The sequence below is a fragment of the Styela clava genome, chromosome 8 (genome assembly GCF_964204865.1).
Source record: "Styela clava chromosome 8, kaStyClav1.hap1.2, whole genome shotgun sequence".
NCBI classification, from domain to species: domain Eukaryota; kingdom Metazoa; phylum Chordata; class Ascidiacea; order Stolidobranchia; family Styelidae; genus Styela; species Styela clava.
This window is the reverse complement of record NC_135257.1, coordinates 5,208,008-5,232,888: the sequence shown is the minus strand read 5'-3', so window position 1 is coordinate 5,232,888 and position 24,881 is coordinate 5,208,008. Positions and strand designations below refer to the sequence as shown.

The 24,881-nt window shown below is 34.7% G+C and overlaps 3 protein-coding genes and 1 long non-coding RNA gene across 5 annotated transcripts; 2 read left to right on the top strand and 2 right to left on the bottom strand.

Moving 5' to 3' along the window:
- Nucleotides 1-1,243: 1,243 nt before the first annotated feature.
- LOC144425698 (uncharacterized) lies at nt 1,244-1,918 on the bottom strand. Its single transcript, XM_078115217.1, has one exon. The coding sequence runs from the start codon at nt 1,916-1,918 to the stop codon at nt 1,244-1,246; it is 675 nt and encodes a 224-aa protein (XP_077971343.1).
- A 4,006-nt stretch (nt 1,919-5,924) lies between these two features.
- On the top strand, nt 5,925-17,970 carry LOC120345885 (uncharacterized). The gene is made up of 19 exons (XM_039415469.2): nt 5,925-6,059; nt 7,248-7,394; nt 7,496-7,664; nt 8,087-8,210; nt 8,770-8,938; nt 9,345-9,450; nt 9,689-9,901; nt 10,543-10,671; nt 10,935-11,050; nt 11,740-11,870; nt 12,577-12,801; nt 13,316-13,477; nt 14,074-14,159; nt 14,418-14,481; nt 15,152-15,249; nt 15,897-15,990; nt 16,283-16,374; nt 16,904-17,132; nt 17,517-17,970. Exons 2-19 carry the CDS (start codon nt 7,281-7,283, stop codon nt 17,707-17,709), a joined length of 2,514 nt encoding a protein of 837 aa, XP_039271403.2. The 5' UTR covers nt 5,925-6,059; nt 7,248-7,280; the 3' UTR covers nt 17,710-17,970.
- A 1,122-nt stretch (nt 17,971-19,092) lies between these two features.
- On the bottom strand, nt 19,093-24,408 carry LOC120345887 (uncharacterized protein CXorf58-like). Of its 2 annotated transcripts, none has more exons than XM_039415470.2 (6): nt 24,125-24,408; nt 22,300-22,399; nt 21,779-21,979; nt 20,978-21,109; nt 20,543-20,772; nt 19,093-19,719 (listed from the first exon to the last, which is right to left on the bottom strand). In XM_039415470.2, the coding sequence occupies exons 1-6, from the start codon at nt 24,217-24,219 to the stop codon at nt 19,221-19,223; spliced, it is 1,257 nt and encodes a 418-aa protein (XP_039271404.2). In that variant the 5' UTR covers nt 24,220-24,408; the 3' UTR covers nt 19,093-19,220. The 2 variants fall into 2 exon arrangements, with proteins under 2 accessions (XP_039271404.2, XP_039271405.2); XM_039415471.2 differs by lacking the exon at nt 24,125-24,408 and adding an exon at nt 22,474-24,004.
- Nucleotides 23,104-24,260, top strand: LOC144425661 (uncharacterized). The gene is made up of 2 exons (XR_013477582.1): nt 23,104-23,243; nt 24,103-24,260. It is a non-coding gene; the product is annotated as an uncharacterized LOC144425661 (long non-coding RNA).
- Nucleotides 24,409-24,881: the final 473 nt, after the last annotated feature.

Below are 24,881 nucleotides of genomic sequence, written 5' to 3'. Positions count from 1 at the left end.
TACTATTGAAACTAAATTGCAATCTTTTCATGTAAAGCTATTTCATGGTGCCATAGTACTAAACGATAGATTGTATAAATTTAAACTTGTTTCATCAGAGTTATGTGATTTCTGTCATTCGAATGTTGAAACTACTGACCATCTCTTCTATGATTGTATAGTTGTCCAACAGTTTTGGGAATTTCTGAACATATGGATATATTCAAAAACAGGGATTAATTTTAACTTTTCAAAGAAAGATTGCATGTTGGGATATGTTTGCCAATTCTATAACAAATTGTGTAATTGTATACTTCTTACTGCCCGGTTTTATCTATATCGTTGTAAGATACAGAAAAAGAAACCACTGTTCTATGTTTTTACCTCATATCTTCATGAAGTGAGGGAAATTGAGCGGTTCATTGCACATAAAAATGGCAAAATAAAGAAACATTATCAAAAATGGAAAATTTTAGGATATACGCACAATAATTGATTATTTTTATATGATGAATTGTGATTATGTATTTTCTATGAATATTGATTAATAATGCTGTAGCTATTGTAGATGTATCGATTAACTGTGTTTTATATAATAATAAATATATATAAAAAAAAAAAAAAAAAAAAAAAAAAAGCGCAGACGCCCAGGGGCTATTTGAGGGTCGGATGATTCCGAGTTCAATCATGTTATCAAACTCTGCCTTTGCCGCGGCTAGCTTATCGGGGTGCAATCTTCGAGCCTTTGCGTGCACCGGGGGGCCTTCTGTAACAATATGATGCTTTACCCCGTGTGCAGTGGTCGGGTTGCTGAATGTGGGGCGCGTTAAATCAGGAAATTCGTTCAGAATTTTGGCAAAATCGTTTTCGGCTACGTAGTGAAGGCAAGGCGGCGTGCCAGTAATCGTTCTGGTTGGAATACAAGCGTATGTGCTTGCCTCGATAAGTCGTTTGCCCCTGATGTCGACCAAAAGTCCGTGAGAGCGCAAAAAATCTCCCCCGATAATTGCCCGTGAAACATTGGCTAATGTGAATTTCCAGGTAAAATTTCTACCGCATATAGTCAAAGGCACTTTTCGTGTGCCATATGTCGTAATTGAGGTGCCATTAGCTGCCAAAAGTGCTTGTCCTGGTCGCCCGTAACGACGGTCATGACCGGTGGCAGGCAGCACGCTGACTTGTGCACCCGTATCAACTAAAAAACTGCGTCCAGAGTTTTTGTCTGTGACGTAATAAAGGTTTGAATCGCCGACCGCCAAAGAGATTACTGACGGTCGGCTATGGCGTTTTCCGAAACCACAAAAGAACATGGCGGGCGACATTTTTTGGCTTTCTTGCCGAATTTCCTGTGATAAAAACACATTTCAGACAAAACATGAGATGGTTTGAACGAACTGGTTTTTTGTACAGCGTTTGTCACCTCATAGCCTTTTGCAGTTAAAGTATCATCTGCTTTCCTTGCCAGCTTCCGAAAATCGTCGCCCGTGGTTGTTAAAATGTCTGTAAGTTGAGACCGGACGTCTGGTGGCAGATGACTGACGAACAAATGGCGAAATAAGAAATCAGGTGTCTTACCTACTGGATACAATGCAAGCATGTTGTCCATAAGTTCCGTTGCCGTTCCATCCCCTAGTCCAGGCATTGAACAAAGGCGCGCAGCTCGTTCAGGATCCGTTAGCGAACATTTAGTAGTGAGCTTCTCTTTGAGATCTTGGTACTTGTTCGTTTCCGGCGGGTTATTGAGAACATTAAGAATGCTGGCAGCGGTATTGTCATCCAGAGCGGCAACCACGTAGTGGTATTTTGTTTCATCTGTTGTGATATTTCGAACAGCGAACTGCGCTTCGACTTGGTGCAACCAAACGGCAGGATTTTTAGTCCAGAAAATCGGCAGCTTTAATGATACCGCTGTTAGGCCTACTTTGTTGTCTTCACTCATATTCTTCGTTATGTGCGTATTCTTTTCTCAAAAGTATGCTTTTGAGGTCGGGGTCACCATTTGAAGCGAACTAACTTCTTTTTTAACAAGAAAAAGACTTTCAATTATGTTGATGTTTAATTCATAACAAAGCAATGTTAACGACAAGCGAACAGAAAACAGAATGACAAGTTATCGTAAGAAAAGCACGTAAGTAATCATGCGTGACAAAAACATAAACAAAACAATTGTGACTCATAACGGCTATTATTAGTTAAGTGGTTCGCCACAACTGTGAAGTTTGCAAGTCCAGTGCGAGTTCTTGGGCTGAATATCATTACTTTCGATTTATCAACATTCACTGTGAATTTGTTACATGTCATCCAATCATAAACTCTGTCTATCTCAGTGTTCACGTTGTCTTGGAGTGAACTCAAGACTTTTGCACTGTCGAGCAGGCCCGCGTCATCGGCAAAGAGTTTGGTCAAAAAATTCGAGCTGTTAGACAAATCGTTAATTGCTATCAAGAATTCAAGAGGTCCTAATACAGAACCCTGTGGAATTCCGCAATTGATGGGGAACATCTGTGACCTGTGAGAAGCCACCTCCACGAGTTGAAAAGGGCAGGGTTCGCTGCCCATGGTTACCCCTCCCGTACTTGACAGTGCCCGGAGTTTCTTTTTTGTAACAAATTTGGTTTTCGGACTTTATTATTTGATATATTAATTTATATATATATATTAATCGGCTTATTTCTATTAAACTTAGATATCTTAGTATCAAAGTTAGACTCTTATCACAGGTGTCGCTGCTCGATAACCAACTTTGGTTTTTCGCGTCACCTTTCACCATGAGAGAGAGAGTGAGATTTATTGCCACAAAAACAAAATCAACACTAATATAAACCATAATAGATAATATTATAATGAAGAAAATATTTCATCAGTAATAAACAGCGATTGATTATTGTTTTGTGCGGGTCAGTGTGCAGGACCGATTAAGGTCATCTAGGCTCCCGACCCTTTTGTAAATGCTGTATATAAGGTTATCATGGCATAATATAGTACCATGGGTAAATGCAAATGAGATTAAATAAAATATATATAAGATAAAGAAATGAGTGAATGAGTCGGCAATTTAAAGTTATTATTATTAAAGTTATCAAAGGGCAATTTAGGATTTTGAGAGGTCATGTACCGATGTAACCGATCATGTCCAATGAAAGAATTAAAACAGTCAAAGATTTAAAAAAAGCTTTTTTTTTTATTGGACACAGACCGAGATCAAAAATTGAAAGATAGGGACAAGAAAATAATAATATCATCACAGATTCAGTAATGGAGTGCATGACGTAAAAGTATCATTTGACTCCTTTTGGCACCTTAATTAGTTCACATGAAGAAGCAGGGGAAAAATAATAACAATCGATGAATATTGTTTAATTGCTACCAGCATTCATAAGTATTTATACATACTTGAATAAGGATTCGAATATTTATGTATTATCCACAATTAAATATACAGCTCACTTGTTACACAATGAATTTAACAATATAAAGGGGTCATTAGGTAAATTAATTTACGAAATGAAAGCATGGAAAAACACAGTGACAATCACTGAATACTGTATGGTGGCTACCAACATTCATAAAGATTTTTAAAAATATGAATTAGAAATGGAGTATCAATGTATGATCCACAATTAAATATGCTATTGATAATGCAGTTCATCACTTATTATATAATTAGTTTAACATGTAAATAGGTTAATAAATTAATTAATTTACAAAGAGGCTAACAACATTTACAAATATTCATACCAAGCGTACTTGAAAGAGAACTAGAATATTAATGTATGACCCACAATTATATATGCAGTTCATTTGTTACAAAATGAATCTTAACAATATAAAAAGGTTATTAGGTAAATTAATTTACGGAATGAAAGCATGGATAAACACAGTGACAATCACTGAATACTGTATGGTGGCTACCAACATTCATAAAGATTTATAAAAATATGAATTAGAAACCATTATGGGAAGTATGATTTTATAAATCGATAAATTTATAAATCGATCTCATTTAAAATTTTTAGACTCTTAGCCGACTCATTTTTTCTAACATAAACATTTCCAGAATGTGCCCATATAAACTTGTATTTAAATTTATCTTTTAACGAGCGAGCTTCATTAAAAAGGAACTTTTGCCACTCCGTCAAATTTTCATTAATAAAAATTGATTTACCTCCATTTTCCTTGACAAGACCAGCTTTTTTTCGAAATAGCTCATTTCTTTTGTCCCTCCTACAGAAGCGAACAATTATAGGAGATCTTTTGCCAGCAACAAGTCGGTGAGAGGTAGAAATGTCTTCACTATTAAGTTTAACATTAATCATTTTGGCAACTCCTATTACTTTTTGATTGGTGTCTTCATTTTTTTGATAGGGTAACCCAACAAATTCAAGATTTAAGCGCCTTCCGTACTGTTCTGAATATTCTTGGGCCTCAGCCACGTTTTCAAGCTCTTCTTCCATAGTTGACAGACTTTGTTGCAACTTTGTTATTGCAGCCATCTGTTGAGATACCAGAGCTTCAAGTTTTGTAATCTTTTCTTTATCTTCTGCTTGGATTTTTTGAAAATTACTATGAGCAGTTTTCATATCACTTAATGATTGGTTCATCTCAGAATTATTTTTTTCAATAGCTCCAAGTCTAACAGTGAGTTGTTCTTGAGACTTAGCTAGACTGAGTAACACTTCTTCATTTTTGTTGCACATCTTCTCTATGTTCTTAGTTTGTTTGTCCAAATATGAGAGGCGCAGTTCTTACCAATTCATGGCAGCTCCTGCCACGAACGAACCGCGGCAGCTCTTGCCATGGTTTTATAGCGCTATTCTGTATTCAGTAATCAGTATTAACGGTATATTCACAAACTAATGTACCAAATTCTAATTGATCATGCGGAATTATATCTACTTAAACCCTAACCCTAACCCCAAATCCATCAAGACTGTATCCATAAGAAAAACGTTCCAACTTACCCAATATTTGTCACCCTAAGGGGCAGCCCTGTCCTTACGGCCCACCTGCCGCGGTTACGGCAGCAAAATTTTACCTGCCATTGGTTTTCAATTTGCTGCCGCGGTAACGGCAGCTCGACATTGGTTTGTGGCAGCTAAAAAGTCAGTCGCCATAGATTTGGCCGTAGCGGCCATGGTATGGAAATACCGCCATGGTTTTGCGGCAGCTTCAGACGCCATAGAATACTTAAAACTGCACTTGAAATATGATGGCATTATTTGACCAAGCTTTTATCTACAACAGCTTCAATGGAGTTGAGCATTTTTGTGATGAGTAATTCCTCCCTGGATTGAAGGAGATCATTAATATTATACAGGGGCAGTTGGACTTGCTGTAGGTTCACAGATGAGTCAAGCTCTGATGTTGTAGAAAGTGACGGATCCCTGCCAGATGTTGAGAATCTACTGTAACTTGTAGGTGACTTGGGTGCTGTTTCACTTTCATATAGGAAACTAGCTTCGAATACATCATTTCTTTGATCCATTATTTTAGTCACATCGATAGAACAGAATCAGGTCAAACTGGAGCAGATTTACTTATGTAGAAATTTTATGTAACTTATATTTATTTATACTATTCTATAACCTTAATCAAATAGCGAATAATGTCATTTTCAATTTTTTTTTAAGTTTATGTTCACTGTGAGTGCATTTTCATTTTGGTGAAAAATAAACTACTGACTGACTGAGGTATTCTCGTATCGAACTCACCAACAACAGGTTCCCTCAGTTTAGAAAACCAGTTGTTGTAATTCTTTCTCTGGAGTTTGGACATGTCCGGTTTCAAAACACTACATGACATCTTAAAAAATCTTAAATCATCCCGTTATATATCGTTTTTTTTTTTCGTTTTACCAAGATCAAACACCCAGAACCTTATCAAAACTTGAATGACAATAATATGGCTATTGGCAATAAGTGGTTAAAGGTATTGAACTCCGTAGTAAATCATTTTATGTACTCGCTACACCAGACGGACAGCGTCATTCGCTTTGGCAACCAACAAAGTACAGTCTTGTTATGGCACGTGACACACGCAACAATAGTAGAAACGTAAGGCTACTATGTGATTACATACTGGTAAGTGTTGGCTGGGGGTGACTCGTAGTTCAGTACCATAGTTGCCGTCGTTGTGGTATCGTTTTTAATACTGTAATAAGTCTCTACATACCGGTATACACATATAGGCCTAGATAGATTTCATTTCGATTAATTCATAATTCGCAAAAAAAGGGACAGATTGAGAATTTGGGAATGGATAAAACCTGAATAAGTGGAAACGCCTTCACAACTGCCCGAGAAGGAAGAAAACACATACTGACATAAAATAGATAGACTACGGTACCTGTAGCCTAAATCATAACAAAATAAACATAAATATCATGAATATAGACTGTGGGATGGTGGGTCATGTCTGTGCATCCAATCTAGGGTGGTTCACATAATGACGTAGGGTACGGTAACCGCTGGTCGGTTACGGCTTCCTCCGCCATCAAGTTCATGCTTCCGAAAACATATAACTATCTAATCCCATACCGCTACATGACATGGAATGGTAATAGGAATGGGAGGCAGTGGTAAACTGTTTTATTGACTTTCCTTCTCCCCTTCTAAATCCTGAAATCTCATCCTTATGACTGTATGAATAAGAAATACAGAAACACAAGGCCTTCAACTTGTCATTCTGTCGTTGTAAGGTCTGAAGACAGCAGTGAGCTGATATTGCGGTTGTGGTTTCACTAATACAGCATTAGTCCATTAGATCTGTAGATAGGTACCGGTAACGTTATAGGGATTACGGTATTTTGAAATCAACAAAATGCAGATATTGGCATGGGCATACAGATTTGAAAATATCTAGTTCAGAATTGAACAATCTTGCTTTGTGTTATAGAATCTAAGTGAAAAACAATATGAGTTACACTCTCATCGGGCAGTAAACTTTTGAGAAATGCAGGCATTGCGATATTTTCGGTTCGGTGGGGTTTAACATAGGTTCAATTGCAGAATTGTCTGATTGTAGTATGAAGGTATAGCAGACGGAAACAACAAATTGGTTTTGTTGTTGATGTAGGGTACCGAGTAGACGTTAGTTTGTTTGTTTGTAGTAAGTTTGTATTACTCCTAAATCACCATTATTATAGACTAAATTAAGTTTCAGAATATAATTTTAGTTTAATCTCTGATATAGTAATGTCGAAACTTCCTACTCGTAAACCATATTGGTCCTAATACAGTAGTAATAAATATGCAATATTTAAACTGCAGGTAAAAGTATGATAAACCAAACTTGATCAAGACATGTTCCAGAGCACCATCAAAAAACAAATTGAAATTTTTACATCTAGAGGAAATGAATACCTTGCTCAAGCTGTAAAATCAGGTCAGAAGGATGCATATGCCAAGGCAATTCAGGTATACTGGTTACGCTGTTATTATACTAATTATGAGTAAGTTAATTACTGTAGTACAATCAGAAATCACTGTACAATCTCAAATAAAATTTTATTTTGCAGGAGTTTGTTAAATCCTACAAATTTGCCCTTCTGCTCAACTCAAAAGATGGAATGGAACAAATTTGTGCATTCAATCTTGGAGCCGCACATATAGCAGGTGGCGATACAGCACGTGGCATCAACGTTTTACATACTGTGCTTGAACATGAAACTTTTGTTAAAACACCTAGTGAGTTGAAATGTTACTTCAATAGGATAAATATTTTTTATTTAATTTTCCTTCTGTTTTGCACTGTATTTCTGCTGTATTTCACGCTGTCTTCAGTAAGTGGTAAGAACCCATAGTTAAAAGCATTGGTGACTCCTATTTTGACTTCTCTAAGATATGAGGAGTGATTGTCTTTTGTGTGTTCAATTTATTCCAGACATCACACTGAACCTCTGGTCAGCAGTACTAGCATGCAACCTTGTAGTTAATTGTTTGATAGGCTCTTCCCTATCTTGGAATGTTCATGAATAGTTATTTTAATATTTATCAACTTCCTGACTCATTTTTAATTCTCCTTTCTACACTGGATTTACAAAAATGTGGATGTTGATATCATGCGTACATGTTTGGGAGTTATAATTTTTTTTCCCTAAAAATAACAGGTATTCTGCCAAATTCACAGTCAGAAAAGGGAGACGTTTATTTCAATCTTGCTATTGGATACGAAAAAATAGGTGATATTGAAAAAGCTTCGAAATTTTATCAGCTTGCATTGCTGGCATATGGGTGAGAAACAAGTAAACAGTAGTTCGGTAAAGAACAAAAGGATTACTGTACTTTGTGTTGATGTTGTTATCCTTATATTCATTTGTCCTTATTTTCTTGGAGAGATCTTTGGATACTCCCGTAGTATGTGCACCAGGTTAGGGTCGGGCCATAATTCTATCCCGATTTTCCTTATTTTAGTTCTATTACAAGTTCGGGGACTGTCTGTGTTAGCCAAGTGAATATCCCTCTGCCCATAGGTTTCAGTCCCTTCATACAACTTGATGTAAAATAGGCGAACAAAATTAGTTACCGGTACCTCTATATTGGTACACATACTTCTGGAGCGCCGATCTTTGACTATTTAGTATTATTTTTTTACGAAGTTTGCTCCAACATTGCATATTAAATGCATTGCATGAGTATGTTTTACAACCATGTACCATTGCGAGCAAAGCATGATTTAGCTGAAAAAGGAAAAATGAACTATTTATTTCAGTGATTCAATCTCCATCAAATTGTTTACTGATATTACAGCAATGTTAAAAAGTTTCGTTTTCTCATCAACTATATTTTGCAGAAACAATGAAAAAAATCAACAAAAAGCAGCGGAAACTAACTTGAAACTCGCTAATATTTATAATAAGCAAAATGAACTGTCTGAAGCCAGAAAACATTTTTTGCATGCATCAGATATATATCAAAAACTCCAAGATACTGAAAACATGGTCCTTGCTCTTATATGCCAGGTGCGTGATGATATAGATATTTCTTATGAGTTACGGCATTGTATCAGATTTTTAATTTAGTATTCTGACCTGTGAAAATATTGCAGCTGATAAATTATAGGCTCTTTGTTAGTTGACTCTCTCTGTACTCTGCTCCAATTGACAACAAATTATTATTCAACAACAAAATAGGATGCAAACTGTTTTAGTGGATCAAGTTTTTTTGGTTCAAATATTCTTAAATTGATAAAATACTCGTATCAAAGGAAGCTGAATTAACAACTGAAATGATTCTGGCGAACAGGATGTGCTATGGTTTATTTGTGGGAATACAGCATAAGGGGTGTAACATTGATCAGTGTTTGGGGGATTTTTGATCAAGTATACTTTCATGTCTTTTTATTAAATATTGTGTTTATTGATTCAGGCAAATGCTGCAGTATCCGATAGTACAGTGAGTAGAGAAGAATGTATAAGATTGCTTGGTAGTTGTTGCAAGAAGTCTGCTGCTCTGAAGCATGCTAATTTACAAGGTAAATTTATAAACTCTCCGGAATGTATGCCCCAGTTCAATTTAGAAGTTATGTATATTGTATGATCCCTGCAATAATGAGTAATTACTGTATGTTTGTGACTGACATCAATGAACCTATAATACAAATATACCAGAAGCATATAAGCTTTTTTGTAATCTTAGACCAGCCTGAATACGACACATTTCTGAATTTGTTATGTGTACATGATTTTTGTATGATATTATATACTTTTCAGGGAAAATACTATGCGAAGTTGGACTGATGTATGCAACACTTAGTTGTCTAAATCGTGCCTTATTATGTTTCGAAAAATCCATCAGACTCTGCAATAAAAATACAAATCCAAGAAGGCGAGCGATTGCACTACAGAACTCTGGTGCAATACTTAATTCAATGGGTTTTTATGGTGAATCAATTCCAAGGCATTCTGAGTCTGCACAAATGCATGGTAAGATGTAAACATTGTAATGTCCAAATATTTGTAACATAGATCCGTTTTGTGGCCAACTTTGGCTAGGTGTAACCATCATGTTATTCTAGAACAGCGGTTCTCAAACTTCTTGCCAAGTCTCGCGCCCCACCTCAAAAATAACTAGCTAACAATAAGCTACAAATAACAGATAGTAAGGCGAAAGTATGTTTCATTCAAAAAACTCGTTGAAAATACGTGGATGGAATGTAAATAATAAAATAAATGAGGAGTTTCAAACACAAATAAGGCAGGCAAGATCAAATCTAACAATTATTTTTATTTCCAATTAGCTGCAAGCCCCCTCAAAAAATTGTCTACTTTTGGGGCGCGCCCCACCGTTTGACCTAAAATCTGCAAGTATGAAGACCAAACTGTCTAAACTATTTTCTCTTCAAGTTTAGTCTGCTTGGTTTCTCTAACTCAAAAAATATAATTGGGCAAACATAGTTATATTTTTTGTTTTGCAGAATTGTTTCTTTAATACTGGATGAATAAATTAATTTCTTTGAATATTTGACAATGATCATAGTATTTTTGGCAGATGACTATTTTAATTTTCAAGCATCTGTTTTGCTGGGAGAAATATTGATCTTATATTTATATGCCTTTCATTTCAGGATTACTTGGTAACAGAAATGCACAAGGACAAAGTTTTTGCAATTTAGCATTTGCACAAAGTCAACTTCAAATGTATGAAGAAGCTTCAGAATCCTATTTACACGCATTACAAGCTTTCAGAGATACAGGTATACTCCAGATAAGATCATTATTTTAATAATAAGACTGCAATTTATATATGCTCAACATATTCATTTCTAAAATATCGTTTTTAGTACTTTATGATATTTGAAAATGATGGGCACCAACATACTTGTGCTGATTCACAATATTGTCTCTTATTTTTGGCTGGGGTTTGCACCCAGGAGTGAATTACTATCTGGAGTTTTCTTTGAAACTCATTCCAATTTTAAATATAATCAAATTTTGATGTGTCTTTCATATTTTGTAGAAGATAAACAAGGTCAATGGCAATGTCATGAAGGGCTTGGATCTATTGCATTCAACAGTGGAAGTCTGGACAAAGCAGTTGAGCATTTTACATTTGCTGTTTCTATTCAGACGCAGGTCAGTATGAGGCAAATTTGAATAAAATCAATAAAACATTCTCATGTCTAAAAGACAGGAACCAAAATATGTTTCTGAACATCAATGTATCTCGAGATTCGAGAAGCAGATAAAATGGGATTTTTTGTCAATAACAACATTAGCAATCGTGTAACTAATTACAGGCCGGATAAAAATTAAGAGAATGAAAAAAACTGAAACCGAAATGTCAAGTTGGAAGTTTTTGTAAACGAAGTTAATATAGAAATACAATCTTATTTGTTTTTGCTTTTCATTTCTGTTCTTTGGTATGGTCAATCTACTCTTGAGAATACAAATCAGCAAATTATTTTAATCTGATTCACCAAGCTCACTTGAATTTACTGAAATTGACTTTATATGTCAGTGGTCTGTTTGAGATCAACTGCATCTGTTCTAACTGCTACACATGTGGAAAATTGGATCTGGAACTGAGAAAATTTTATGAATTCGTGAGAGATTCGAGTTAGAATTCCAAATAAAATTGTTCCGATTTTGTTGTATCAACTTTACAGCATGATACACCTTTACTGTGGCTTTTATGTTTATTTTCCAATTGTCATGTCGTTGAATTTATTTTGGTTATCAATATACATATTAAATCCTGGTTTATAAATTTCTGATCATCTTGAATCAGATTCTTTATTCTCTATTTGGCTTTCTCCTTGCAGAAAGATAGTCTTGAATCGAGAAAAAGGATTGTAGGAAAGTTAACAAATGCCATTGAAATGAGAGCAGATAAGAAAATAGTTTCACCAAAATTACAATTAGCAATAGAAGAAAACAAGGAGAAAAATGAAAGGTATTTGGTCACAGATTTTTCAAGTGATTGTTCGTTTATTTATAAGATCTCATATTTGGTATTTTGATAATAGCTTCTTACTCTTGTAGTATGTAAACCAACTGCTATAGCCTATAAATTCTTAAATTCTTGTTAGTATCAATCAAGAGGAATATTATACAGAGTACTTTACAATCTTCGTTCAGTTCTGGTTTTCTACTATCTATGATGTAATCATTGACACGACACTAGGCAAGAGACTGAAAATTTGAGTGCTGGCGCAAGTTTCTTGAAAATAGAAAAAGTTGTTAAAAACCAACTGAAAGTTTTGAAAAAACTAATAAGACGTAATAGACAATTTCAACTTCAACTACAGAATATTTAAAAGTTTTTTTTAAGTAGTTGCACTTTTATGGCCCAACAATGGCATGGACATCAGCAATTGAGCAAAATTACACTTACTGAATAGAAAATGCTTAAAGCCATCCAGATGTCTGTATAGTTGCTGTTTCATATGAAAATTGGATAACAAAAACTTAACTAAATATCATAACGACTAGAATCTAATAGAATATTTAAATAATTCTATTGAATTACGTTTTTAATAACTATCGTACATCTGTAACTGTTTCATTTTATTGCTCTCATTTTGTCTATTTGTTTGATCATGTCTTTCAAGGTATTTGGTAAATTTTTTCACACTTATCCTTAAGTATTTTGTTTTTAGCATGAACGATGACAACATCTTAGCTTTGTCACCTATCATATTACACAATGATTCGGTGGATGGAAGAAAATCCCAGAAAAGTGCTCATACTCGGCATCGTAAGAAAAAGAAAAAAAGTTTAGTTAGAGGTCGAAGAAGATATTCTGATGAAAATGACAGACCTGTTCAACATATTGCAAGAGGAATCTCAAACTTGACACAAAACAGCAACCCATTTAGTAATCGGTAAATTTGATTTTAGTTAGAGTGTTTTCCCGCTTTTACCATTGATCAATGTCAATTTTATTAATCTTTGAAAATAACACATTTATATTGAATGTCAATGGTGAATAGTCGCGGTTCCTCGAACCTTGATGGTTTGTTTTGTTCTCAGCAAAAATCGCAAAAATTCTAGAAGTAGGGATGGTACTCCTGAAGTATGCTACGTTCCGGTGTCCGCCATCTTCGTATGCATACGGGTTTTGCTAGGAGTTTTCTATAGTGTAGTAGTTAGGTTTGTTATGCTTCGCAGTTTATCTTTGCTTTTAATATAATGATTATTTTTTGATTAATTTAATTAAATATTTTAATAGTTTTAAGTATATTTGTTGAATTCATTACATGCACATTTATCTTGATCCCATATGAAGCCAATGACGATTTTACCCCAAATATTATAATTAAGTATAAATGTGCATTTAATGATTTCCTTTCATTAACTTCACAGAGTCATGTTTCAAATTTAAATTTTTTTTTCCAGATCTTATATAGAAAATGATGGGTATAGCAGCGGTGGTTCTACTGCATCATCAGAATTGAGGGCTGTATTTGATATGCCCAGATCGGGAATCTTCGTTCCTTCTTCTGAATCTTCTTCTGAAGATGAATATGAAAAAGCTCTCACTAAACCTAAAAACCGAAGGTAATTGGATATTGAGCATACAGATCCTTTTTTGTTTTTCTTTGTAGTTTTCTTTCTATATTTAGGTCACTTGTACTCTATTTTGTAATTCGTTAAGTGATCCCATTTATGATTTGAACATAATATGTTAATATCACGACTTCTTTATTGTGGTCTAATTTATTGTGCATTTTAATCTTGGAAACTGATAAATAAAATCTATTGTTACTCACTGCCTGGTTTTCATTGTTTAGGATAAAGAGATTCCGGTCATATAATATTATTGGACAATAATACCAAAAATACGAAATCATTGCTTGTAATCAGTATCAGGCAGCAACACACTTTACATTTTGAAATTTGAAAAAAATGCCATTCATCCACACATTGTAAATTTGGCATTAAATATAATTATTCACACAACATCGATAGGGACTTCGATCAACTATTTCAGTATTTCAACTATTTCGATAAAAGTATTATATTTCAACTTCTGTTGTAACTTTTTTATATGACCCATTTGAACGTGAGCATAGGATAGTCATCAATTAACATGGTACCTCTGTCAGTTCTTCGTATTATCATTGACTTCAATGTACATTTATATATTTATGCAGAAGAAAGTTGCGATATTTGGTGGAAGCGTCAACTATGCCGATCAACGCATTAACTGCAAATTGTGATAAAGATACACAGAAGCCAGGTAGTTTAAATTAAACTCAGCTGTAAGATGAATCATTCAAAAAAAAATTGACAACTGATTATTTATTATAGGATGCCAATAATGCCATCAAAAACTGCACAAAAATATTTTCCATGACAAACCAGGTTACACTTTAAGTCATTATATCTCAGGGTACAGAATGACTTAAATATAATTAAGTTACTCAAGAGCATCTACGATTATTTGACATTTATTTGTTGGTTCTGTTGCTTGAAAAATACTTCTTGCTATCTTCAGATTCTGCTGATTCAACACCAAGAACTGAACGGAATAGTGATGGTAATCTGACACAAGTATACAGGTTGGTTGTGTTTGTAAATTTGGCAGAAGCTACAACAGGGAGCGGAAGCAAGGTTGAATCTGCTCCAAATTTTGCATGTGCATTCATCATAGCTCGGATCAGAAGCCTAGTGATTTTGGATGGATTTGTCTTATAATTAGCGAGTTATTAATTAATTAGTGATGGGACACACGGTGTCACTATGGAGTAAGACCACTGTTTTGGGGAATCCCCTGACCTTCGATCCATAAGTCTCCGGTTTCTAACCGATATTGTAGTTTTTGTTTTATCTGTATTTGTATCTAACAATATGTAAGGAAGACCGATGATTATTTGGTAAGGCTGGAATCATTCAGGTTCAGAATTGCCTTCTCAATTCACTACGCCTTGGTTAGGGTTGCGTTCATAGGAAGCACAGTCAAGTCTGTTGCCTTAGCCGCTAGGCTATTGTGTCCCTTCCCTTAATGTATTAGATTTGCAATTTTTAACTTTCATTGAATATTGATAAAGCTAAATATAATGTTTTCTCGTAACGCATGTTATTCAAAATATGCCAACAGACCTATTCATGGCCTTTATTATGATAAATGAATTATAAAAATAATGTTTGCAAAAAAACAATTCAATACTCCTTCGAGTTCGTTGGCCTACCTCAATACCATTATATTATCAATCTGTGTTTGTTATTCAGAGATCAATTGAATAAAATCGAAGAAAAGGCTGATGAAGAAGATTTCACAAGCGTCACTTCGCAAAGTACAGACAGTAGCGAATCTAGTAGTAGTGAAGGTACATTTTCATTCTTACTTGAAATGCAAACAGGATTTTTGTTCATAGAAAGAAACAAAGTTGTCTATCAGTGAGCCCTATCATTTCTATTGTTCGATGATATGAAATCACCGAGCAATAAATAAAAAACGAATATATTTTTATATTGTCCCTTAGACACATTGGAAATTTTTCACAAAATATTTTTAATTAAAATATTTTTGAACAGTGTATGTGTGAAATCTTTGTGTGTGCAATGCCAGGTACACATACCACATCCACAGTAATGGTCGAACTTAAATTTTGAACTGGGCTGGCTTCTGAATTTTTTTTCCAAGGGTATTGATATGGAAAATGTTCTCATATGATATTCCTGTTGTGACAATTTATAATGTAGTACTCCAGTAATAGTCTTCGACGTCTTTTAGTAATCTTTATTTTCTTTTTAAGCAATTGTTCAGACCTTCGGTTTGAGCAAAAAGATGTCTATCGGCAGTTTCTAATGCCAGATTCTAAACAGGGACACATTGATATTTACCGTATTCTGAAGATTTTTTTTAATTTTTTTATATTCACTAAATAGCTATCCCTGCGCTCTCTCATAATCTCAAAAGCTATCGTTCTGCATCTGTGGTTGATTAATGTTAAATATGTATAACCATTTTCAGATGAGGAATTGCTAAAAGAATTTGCAACCTCTTCCAAAAAGGTTGCACCTATAAAGCCTGTAAGAGCATATGCGAAGATTGCAACCAGTAACAGGTTCCAATGACTTTTTTATTACACAAAGGATTGCTTATTTCATATATCTATCTATCGATTACATGGTCACCATATTGTGATAAATTGAAAATGCAGTGTAATCATCAGATGATATTCGACTCAATACTACTAATTAGCAATATTAAAGTTCTTACCATGTAACATTTAGCATAAAATATATAGTTCTATTTAATCAATTACTGTCTAATTTTCCAAATCAGAATTATGAAATTCAAACGGTCAAATCACCCAAATTTATGACGTTTTCATAATTGTGTATGCAATGCTTCAGATCACCTCTTGCAGCAGCTTATGTCAATGATGATCAACCTCTATATACTCAAAGTACAAAAAAGAATCCAAAATTGAATGGAACAGATGAAAGTATGATAATTAAATAATGTGAATTTGCTTCAGCCTTTTTCATTTTCAACTTCATCCATTATTAATATTATGTAACCGGTCACTGATAAAAAACACTTACACATTTAACTTAAAATGAACTTAAATGACTATTTTGCGCAAATGTGCTCAATTTCCCACTAGGATTAGTTTTTCTGCGCTTGAAGTTGCATGAGATAATTTTGTTATAATTTTGTTTTGTTGTGCCAACCAGCTTTTCTGTATTTTGTGCTACTTTTTACAGCAAATTTTGGACTCCTGAAAATATAGTAAAAAATATATTTGGACTATATATTTTCTATATTTGAATCAATAACATTTAAAAATATATTTTCAATATAATCAAAGTTTTAATGATTTATCTTTCTGCAGAAACACTGGTTTATTTTGTATATGAGCAGTCCTGAAGTATGGGCTCCAATGGGACCTCCTGAAGTATGCGCACCAAGATGGCGCAGCCTCCAATGTAATATTTATTGCACCACCTATTTAAAATAATTTCTTTTAACAGTGACATATTCTACACACATATACGAGTCTATAAAAACGGCCAATATGGCTTCGCCACCTGAACCTAACTCGATACAGAAAAAAGAGGAAACAAATCTATCTCCTGATAAACTTTCTCCTGAAATAAATCAAGATGAAGATTCAAATTCTGGTGATGAAATACGACCACTATCTGCATTATATTCAGAAAAGAAAGTTGAAGAATCAAATACCGAACCAACCAGCAGCAGGTGCCTTTTTAACTTGTTTCATTTGCTATAGATTCATGCAATAATAGAAACACCCACTGATAGTTTTAGTTTTGCATGATCAGTTGATATGACTTCACACATCGTTCATGGCAAAACATGACGTCATATTTATATATGCCGATTGTAATGCCTATACTTCAGCTGCATGAACTCGGCTGGTGCGGCTGCCAAAAAATGACTTAACAGTTTATTATTTATCGCAGTGAAATTAAGATTCTGTCTAGAGGATCAGTCTATGATCTACATCCGTCTCTTTGACTCTTCTTGTGGCTATAATATTTTTATTAAAAAAATAAGCACAATCGAATACCTCGTGGAGTTCCTTACCACCATACTTAATAAACATTATCATGTGAATTTCAGTATTCCAGATCCTGTTATTTCTAGTCCAACAAGTATTGTTCACACATATGACCCACCAGCATCATACTCTTCATCATCTGGAGCAGTTGTTAATATGCAGAATCGCCCTTTGCCGGCAGAATCAACAACTGCAACCAAAGGCAAGAATTCAAAACGAAAAACGAATCAATCACGCGCTTGCAGTATCATGTGAAATTTCTATTATTAAATGATGTTTAAGTTTTGAGAATCTGGAAAATGCAGCATTTTATACAATTGAAACTTTGTCTCGTATTTGTAACAATTAAGTATTTTTTAATCTTGAAAACATTTATGACTTTATTGTATTAATCACTGTATTTTACGAAATTATTTCTCATCGTTATGCACTGTACCAATTATTTTCATTGTTTGCAGTTTATTTTTAATATCTGTGTATTTCTAATAAAGTTAGATCGTATTTGGTTTATAATGATCATGTTGTTCACAGTGTTTGACTCTAAAATCTCTGTAGCTCGTTTTGAGGTTTTATAACTTTGTATTAAAAAATTATTCAGTCATTTGTCAGCAGAGGGAGTTTGATAACATTGTTTATAATGCATACCGCGCCTTTTATCAATCACAATTGTCAAGTAACATAAACTTAGAAAGGGTGGAAATCATTGTTATAGTGCAGGGATAGATTGAATTAAAGTCAGATTTATTATCAATTTTTATCACTGAAATGTTATTTTTGCATTAATTCGTGACTTGGTTTTCTAGGAATCTGGTTGCCCAATTTATCCAGTTGTGCAGCAGCTGGTGATTGTGGATAATTCCACAATGTGGGCAGTGTGCACATAGGGTGGCAATCACAACACAATTGATGACTGTTATTGTCATTCCTACTTCCATCTCATGAATTGCTCATTCGGCAACATGCTTTTTTCTGGGTCTTGGTATCCCAGAGCTGAGAGTTGCAGTTGATTTTATAAGCTTATAGTTTCGAGACAAGTTAAGTCGAAATTGTTGATGACTTAGAGCCGATGGTGGGATAGGACCAGAGATAGAATTCAGAGAATATTGTGACAATGAGCAAACCTCTTCTTAATTTCTTTAAACCTCTGGAGTAGTAGACGGCTAAAGCAAATGGGTAACATGCGCCGCTATGTGTTAGATTCATATGAAGCATGTAATATTAATGTAGCTGACGTAGGAAATACTACGTTTGACCTGTTCTCATTACGTAATTCTATGTTACGTTTTTGTATTGTTATGAGGTGTTTCCCAACTCGAGGACTCATGGGTGCGCAGAAATATTGGCGACAAAGAGTATTTGCGTGAATCGTAATTCTTTTTGATTCGTAGATGAGGATGAGAAACCTCATAGGGGAACTCGTTGTTAGCCAATTCAAGGGCAAAATTCGTATAATTTTGAATCCCATCAATAGATAGAACCTACTTCAAAACCACCCAGTAGAAAAAAGATTTGTGACGTCGCCGAAGAGGGAAACGGAATTACTTTAATGTTGTTTACCAGACTAGTTGCTGAACACATGCTGCGTTTTGGATTGAAACCGTGGGAAACTGCACCATGTTATGATTTTAAAAAACTTAATTGAAAAAAATTTAATAAACAAGGTATCGGAAAAGTTTGATGAAAGATTAGAAAGCATGGTTAGCTCTAAAAAAAAATATAGTTAACAAGAAAAATATTCAATGCAATTTATAGGGTGAATCTCTAGGTCATAATCCTGATGCAGTTCGAATAGGTCTCGCTGGCCAAGAAGTTGAGCGAGGCTGTGATTCCGCATGAGAATGACTGCTATTGAGAGCCCGGCTTACGTCTTCAAAATTAAGTTCTTGCGTCCATTGGAACAGTTCTTTTGCCTCTTGGTCATCGACATCACGGTCTACAGCACCAGAAGACGGCAGTATACTTTGTCTGAGTGCTGTCTCTTCTTCCCCTGATAAACGAGCATCTGCATAATCGGCATACTCCATGGCCAGTGATGGTTTGAATTGTGAGGAATCTCCCCTAACACCAAAAGCATCATTTTGATCAGAAGACTCTTGGGGAACTGAATCTAAAGTATGACTTGGAGCTGATTGGAGTCCATAAAGCTTTCTCATTCTTGACACCCGCCTTCTTGCTTGTACAGAACGTCTCTGTGTTTGAGAGGATGGTGTTACACTGCGGGCTGTGATAACATGATGTTGTGCAGATAATAAATCTAAAGGAGTCCTAGAAAATATAAAATTCTTGAATCTTCAGGATGAATGGATGCAATGAATATAAGTCAGTGGTTTTCAATCTTATTGGTAGAGTGGAATTGTGCAATTGTCCTATGCAAAAAACAACATTTAAAACTAACTATTAAGCAAACTAATACTGGCAAAACAAAATGATTTTTAAAGTGTAGCAAGTTTGAAAATAGTGGCTAACCCAATATGTATTTCATTATCTTTAAACAATACACTTATATTACTATAGATAAATTTCTATATAAATTTGCGGGACCTCTGGAATAGGGTCAGGAACTGCCTAAAGTGCAGTGGAATCCTAGTTGAAAACCATTGATATAGGCGATATTCTACTCAAATTTTGTCATCAAATATATAATACATTCATTTGAATTTCACATAAGTACCAAAATGATACATTCAAGGTTGACACTTTTTGGCCCTGACTACTCTATTGAGTAAAATGGGGTAGGATATGAAATTTAAGTATATCCTACAGCCTGAAAGGAGACCATCTTGATTTACATATGTTGAACGTAAAATTATCAATCGTATTCAAAGTATTCTTCTGCATTTAGCTGTTGATGAATATATATATAAAGTGAATTCAAATTTCTTTCTCACGAGGCTGATTGAATATCTGGGTTCACTTTATTATTCAAATTGTTTTCATAACAGAATCTGAAACAGAGCTTAAAATTTATCAGGCAAATTGAGAATACTGCCAATTTCCAAGTGTTGTTAGAGTGGTGGCCAGTTTTTAAATAGTGATAGATCAACTATACTGTAGAAGTTATATTTAAAATTGTAAGCATAAAACATACTGTAATCTTGATATTGCACGAATATGTTGCAGTTGAACTTCTTGGGTTACAGGTCGTGACATCATTGTAGGCAATTCACTTCGTAATCTGTCGCTGGGAGATTTTGTTTGAAGGTATTCCACAATATCATACATAATACTTTGTCGGGGCAGTGCTTCAAGTGTCAATTGACGCCAGTAGTTTTCTTTGCCTCCAAGATAAGAAGGAGTCTCATCCATGTTACTGAGATACTGTATTTAAATTATTAGGATGTTAAGTAATTATATTACTTACAAAGTTGAAGATCAACAAATTTATTAATTTTGAGAAAAGGCAAACAGATATTCCGAAACAAGTGTTCCCAAACATGGTAGAACAAGTCATAGATTACTCATACATACATACATACATACACATACTCATGTGAAATTTTGCAAATAAAAATGTCCAGTTCACCTGCATATAATCTTGCATAGTAGTGACATCAATTTCATCAATTATTTTATATTTTTCGTACTGACATGCATCGACAATCATCTGATCATAAAATTTTCTGTGACCCATCAAATGACATGCATCAGAGGCGGCCTGCAGTATGAAGCAACTCAACAATCATTTCATATTCTAAGACAACCATTAAAACCAAATAGAGAATTCAAATAACCTTTCAAAAAATAAAGTAGAACTCATTTGAGGATCAATGATATGTGACAGTTTTAACACAGTACATTATAGAAACAATTTTATGTTTTTCTACTTTTGGCACTAGAATAGGATGAACTGCAACATATTCAAATTGTTGTTTACGTTTGAAGATCAAATGAAAGCAGTATCTATCAGATTTAGTATACTAAATTGAAAAAGTCGGCCTTTCCTACCATTGTATGACAGTAGATAAACTTCAAGAGCAATAATTTATGTTTATAATAAACATTGCTCAAAGTGTTGCAAATTTCAAAATTTATTTGAAATGTGAATAGTCAAAATGAGATTAGGCCTAAACACCATGCACATCCAACGATAGTAAAATTTTGGGATATATATAAATCAATGGTTAATAGTGAGTATTTGATTATCTGCCTATTGGAAATATGTAACATACACTGAATTCTTTCATTCATCAAATGAGTCAGGTCATGTACCGCAGTATTTAAAGTAAATAAATCATGATATTACTCAATTTGATTTAGAGGCCTTTTCTCTGTTTTTGTATAGATTTATAAATAAGATATAGATTTAAAAATAAAATAGTCTTACTGACGATGCAGGCTGAATTATTTTTCTTCCTGATATATATTTCGTTCCATCTCCAACTAAAAATATTTTAAAAACTATAATTGGTGGAAATTCTGTTCCAGCAAATCGCAACCGAACTCTTGCCTTTACACTTGGATCTCTAAGTAAAGCAGCCTCCAATGGACTGATTTTACGTAAAAAGTCATGTGTCCATGATTGCTCCTGTGAATAAATAGAAAAACATATTTAGATACACATAACTTAAACTTATAAATTAGACTAATGAAAAATGTACGTTGTGATCAAAATTTCAAATCAACAATTTTAAATTTGGATTGTATTTGATAATGATATAAATCCCCAGCTAATTACAAATAAAAGCAGCTGCAAAATAGATCATTCAGGACATAGACTTTGTTGTTGTTACTTGTGTACAGATGAAACATGAGTTCCAATTTTGAGCAGGTAATAATGTATATATACATATATGACATGTTAGTATATGTTTCAAATTGATCAAATAAATAAATGAATTTTCTCACTGCGGCACAAATGGCATGTTTTAACAATGTAAACATCTGTCGATCCCGGTATGTTAAGTAAACTTTTTCAATGAGTGAAACAGCAAGTATCTTCTTCAATCTTGTAAAAGAAAAAAAAAATGTAAGAATTTACTATAGGCTAAATCAGTGGTTCCCAAACTAGGGTCCACAGACCTTTTAGGGTTCGTGAAGCACTTTCGGAGGGTCCGCGAAGCGAATCTGTAAAATGGCTAACAGCTTATAATACAAAAACTAAGTGCTCAAATTTGCAAATACACATTTGTCGCCTGTTGCTGCTTTGCAATCACCGCTGGAGACACTGATTCTTCAATCTATGTTCCTATCACCCTGCCCCATTGTGATGCCACAGAGCTGTGTGCCTGTGATATCTCAGTGAGAGTTCAATTCATGTCGCCACAAGTTTACTAACTGCAGAACTGCAGAGCTGTAGCTGACGCTGCCCTTTTGCACGTTTACCAAATGTCGAAACAGACTGGATGTCACACATGCCATTAGAGCTGCACCTTATATTATTTTTCACTATACAGTGCATTGATTTTTTTTGTTGTGATCTTTCAATGTTTTGTTTTAGTGCACAAGGCCGAGAATCATTAAAAAATTGCATGGGGTTCGTCATAGAATTTTTTCAAAAAGTTTGGGAACCACTGGGCTGGATAGATAAAATGTAGGCATTGACCACAGCAGAAAACTACAGCCATGCTTGTCTCAATAATGATTTGAATCAATTACCACATGTGTAGCATGTGACCAAAGTTGCATTTTTTTTTGCTAAAAAATGGCGAATGCTACGGTAAATCAAACTATTTTTTCCCGAGGAATCCAATGATGAAGTTTTCAAATGTCTGATTGTGTTCCACTTTAGTTTATTGTGCAGTGCAAGTTTGCCGATACTGCGATATGGAGGTCCAAACTGGATCGTAAAGGCCAAAGCGTATATATAATACAAGCGAGGCAACGCTCTGACAATGGACGCCATCTTGTGCCTATTGTTCTCGGCCATATAACACGGCGCCTTATGGGAAGTTCTCACACAATTATTGAAACATACCTAATATTTTCATTAATATTTTAGATAGAAAGATTTTGAAGGTCGCATTTTGAAGTAGAAGCTTAGGCGAACATGATGATATACTTTCATGTTTGCTAAATTGCATTTATAGTACATTAAATTGTCTTTAAATACAAGTATGCCGGTTTCGAGTTGCTTCCGAAGTAAGTTGGCCATTCTCATCGTCATAATTGACCATTTGACAATAGCGTTCTTTGTGATGTCACAGATGGACAGTTGTATTTATTCGTCGAAATTACCTCGGGACTCAAATTCGCTTCAATGGCCGTTTCCATTTTCGGGTCAACATTTTCTCGCCCGTCAAGCTCCATAATTCCCGCCTCCTCAGCTCCGAGCTGCGCTAGAAGACCAAATGACATTGTAGGATTGTTGCGGTGGCATTATACTCCGTCAAATCGGCGTATCACTCTAAAAGTTTCCAAAAAGATGACCAAAAGTGGTTCTTCGTTGTGTTTGTGGCCAAATTTAACGCATTAGATAGTTTTTTATTTTTAATTGCGATATATATTTAAGTAGCATATAGCTTAAAGTTCAAAATCCACCCTTCGGCTTTATTCTAGCCCTTATAACAGCTGACTTATTGGATTCGGTACAACAACACGACGAAAATTTTCCATAAGATTCCATTGTTTCGCGTTTTCCCAATATGGCACAAGATGGCGTCCATAAACCTGTTTTACATTAGGCAAGTTGGTTGCCGGCCCTTGGTAAAGGCATTGGGTAAAGTTAACTTACTCTTGATCCGTCGCTTGTTCACGTATATCCGCACTAGTACCAGTTCCCATAGACGAATATACTGGTACTGTTTTTCCGACTTCCATATTTCTCATATATTTTTACACTACCTGACGACCGGTACCAGGAGCAAAAACTGAAACTTTAGAAACTCCCTGCGTCCCCACGTCTGAAACGTCGGATATCAATAACACGTCCGTTACCATGGAAATGCGCCTAACCCGTCGCTAGGTGGATATTTATTCGACACGAACTGGATTACCTTCTTGTGAAAAAATCACCGTATTCTCAAAATATGTCTAATATCACGAATATTGTACAGTCAATATTTGTAACTATCATATGCATTTACTTTACACAACAAACCAGTAATAGCGTTATAGGTGTCGCTGCTTAAAGACAAGCTCTCAAAAGCTCTCTCGAGACTCCTAACAGTATTTCTATTTTAACTTACTCTTGATTACCTTCTTGTGAAAAAATCACCGTATTCTCAAAATATGTCTAATATCACGAATATTGTACAGTCAATATTTGTAACTATCATATGCATTTACTTTACACAACAAACCAGTAATAGCGTTATAGGTGTCGCTGCTTAAAGACAAGCTCTCAAAAGCTCTCTCGAGACTCCTAACAGTATTTCTATTTTCTGTATCAATTTCTGTGCACCTTGCATGGAGATGAGGTTCTGAATATCCTACCTTACTAAATAAAAATTTAGCAGCATGTTGCGACTTGCAAAGCTGTTTTATGGAGA

Excerpts from the sequence above, each read along its gene's own strand:
- LOC120345885 (XM_039415469.2), top strand. The coding sequence starts at position 7,281 with ATGTTCCAGAGCACCATCAAAAAACAAATTGAAATTTTTACATCTAGA. Across the intron at positions 7,665-8,086 it reads AACTTTTGTTAAAACACCTA|GTATTCTGCCAAATTCACAG; the intron begins GTGAGTTGAAAT and ends TAAAAATAACAG. Across the intron at positions 14,482-15,151 it reads AATCTGACACAAGTATACAG|AGATCAATTGAATAAAATCG; the intron begins GTTGGTTGTGTT and ends TTTGTTATTCAG.
- LOC144425698 (XM_078115217.1), bottom strand. The coding sequence starts at position 1,918 with ATGAGTGAAGACAACAAAGTAGGCCTAACAGCGGTATCATTAAAGCTG.
- LOC120345887 (XM_039415470.2), bottom strand. The coding sequence starts at position 24,219 with ATGAGAAATATGGAAGTCGGAAAAACAGTACCAGTATATTCGTCTATG. Across the intron at positions 22,400-24,124 it reads GAACAAGCGACGGATCAAGA|ATTGAAGAAGATACTTGCTG; the intron begins GTAAGTTAACTT and ends TTCTTTTACAAG. Across the intron at positions 19,720-20,542 it reads CGTGCAATATCAAGATTACA|GACTCCTTTAGATTTATTAT; the intron begins GTATGTTTTATG and ends TATATTTTCTAG.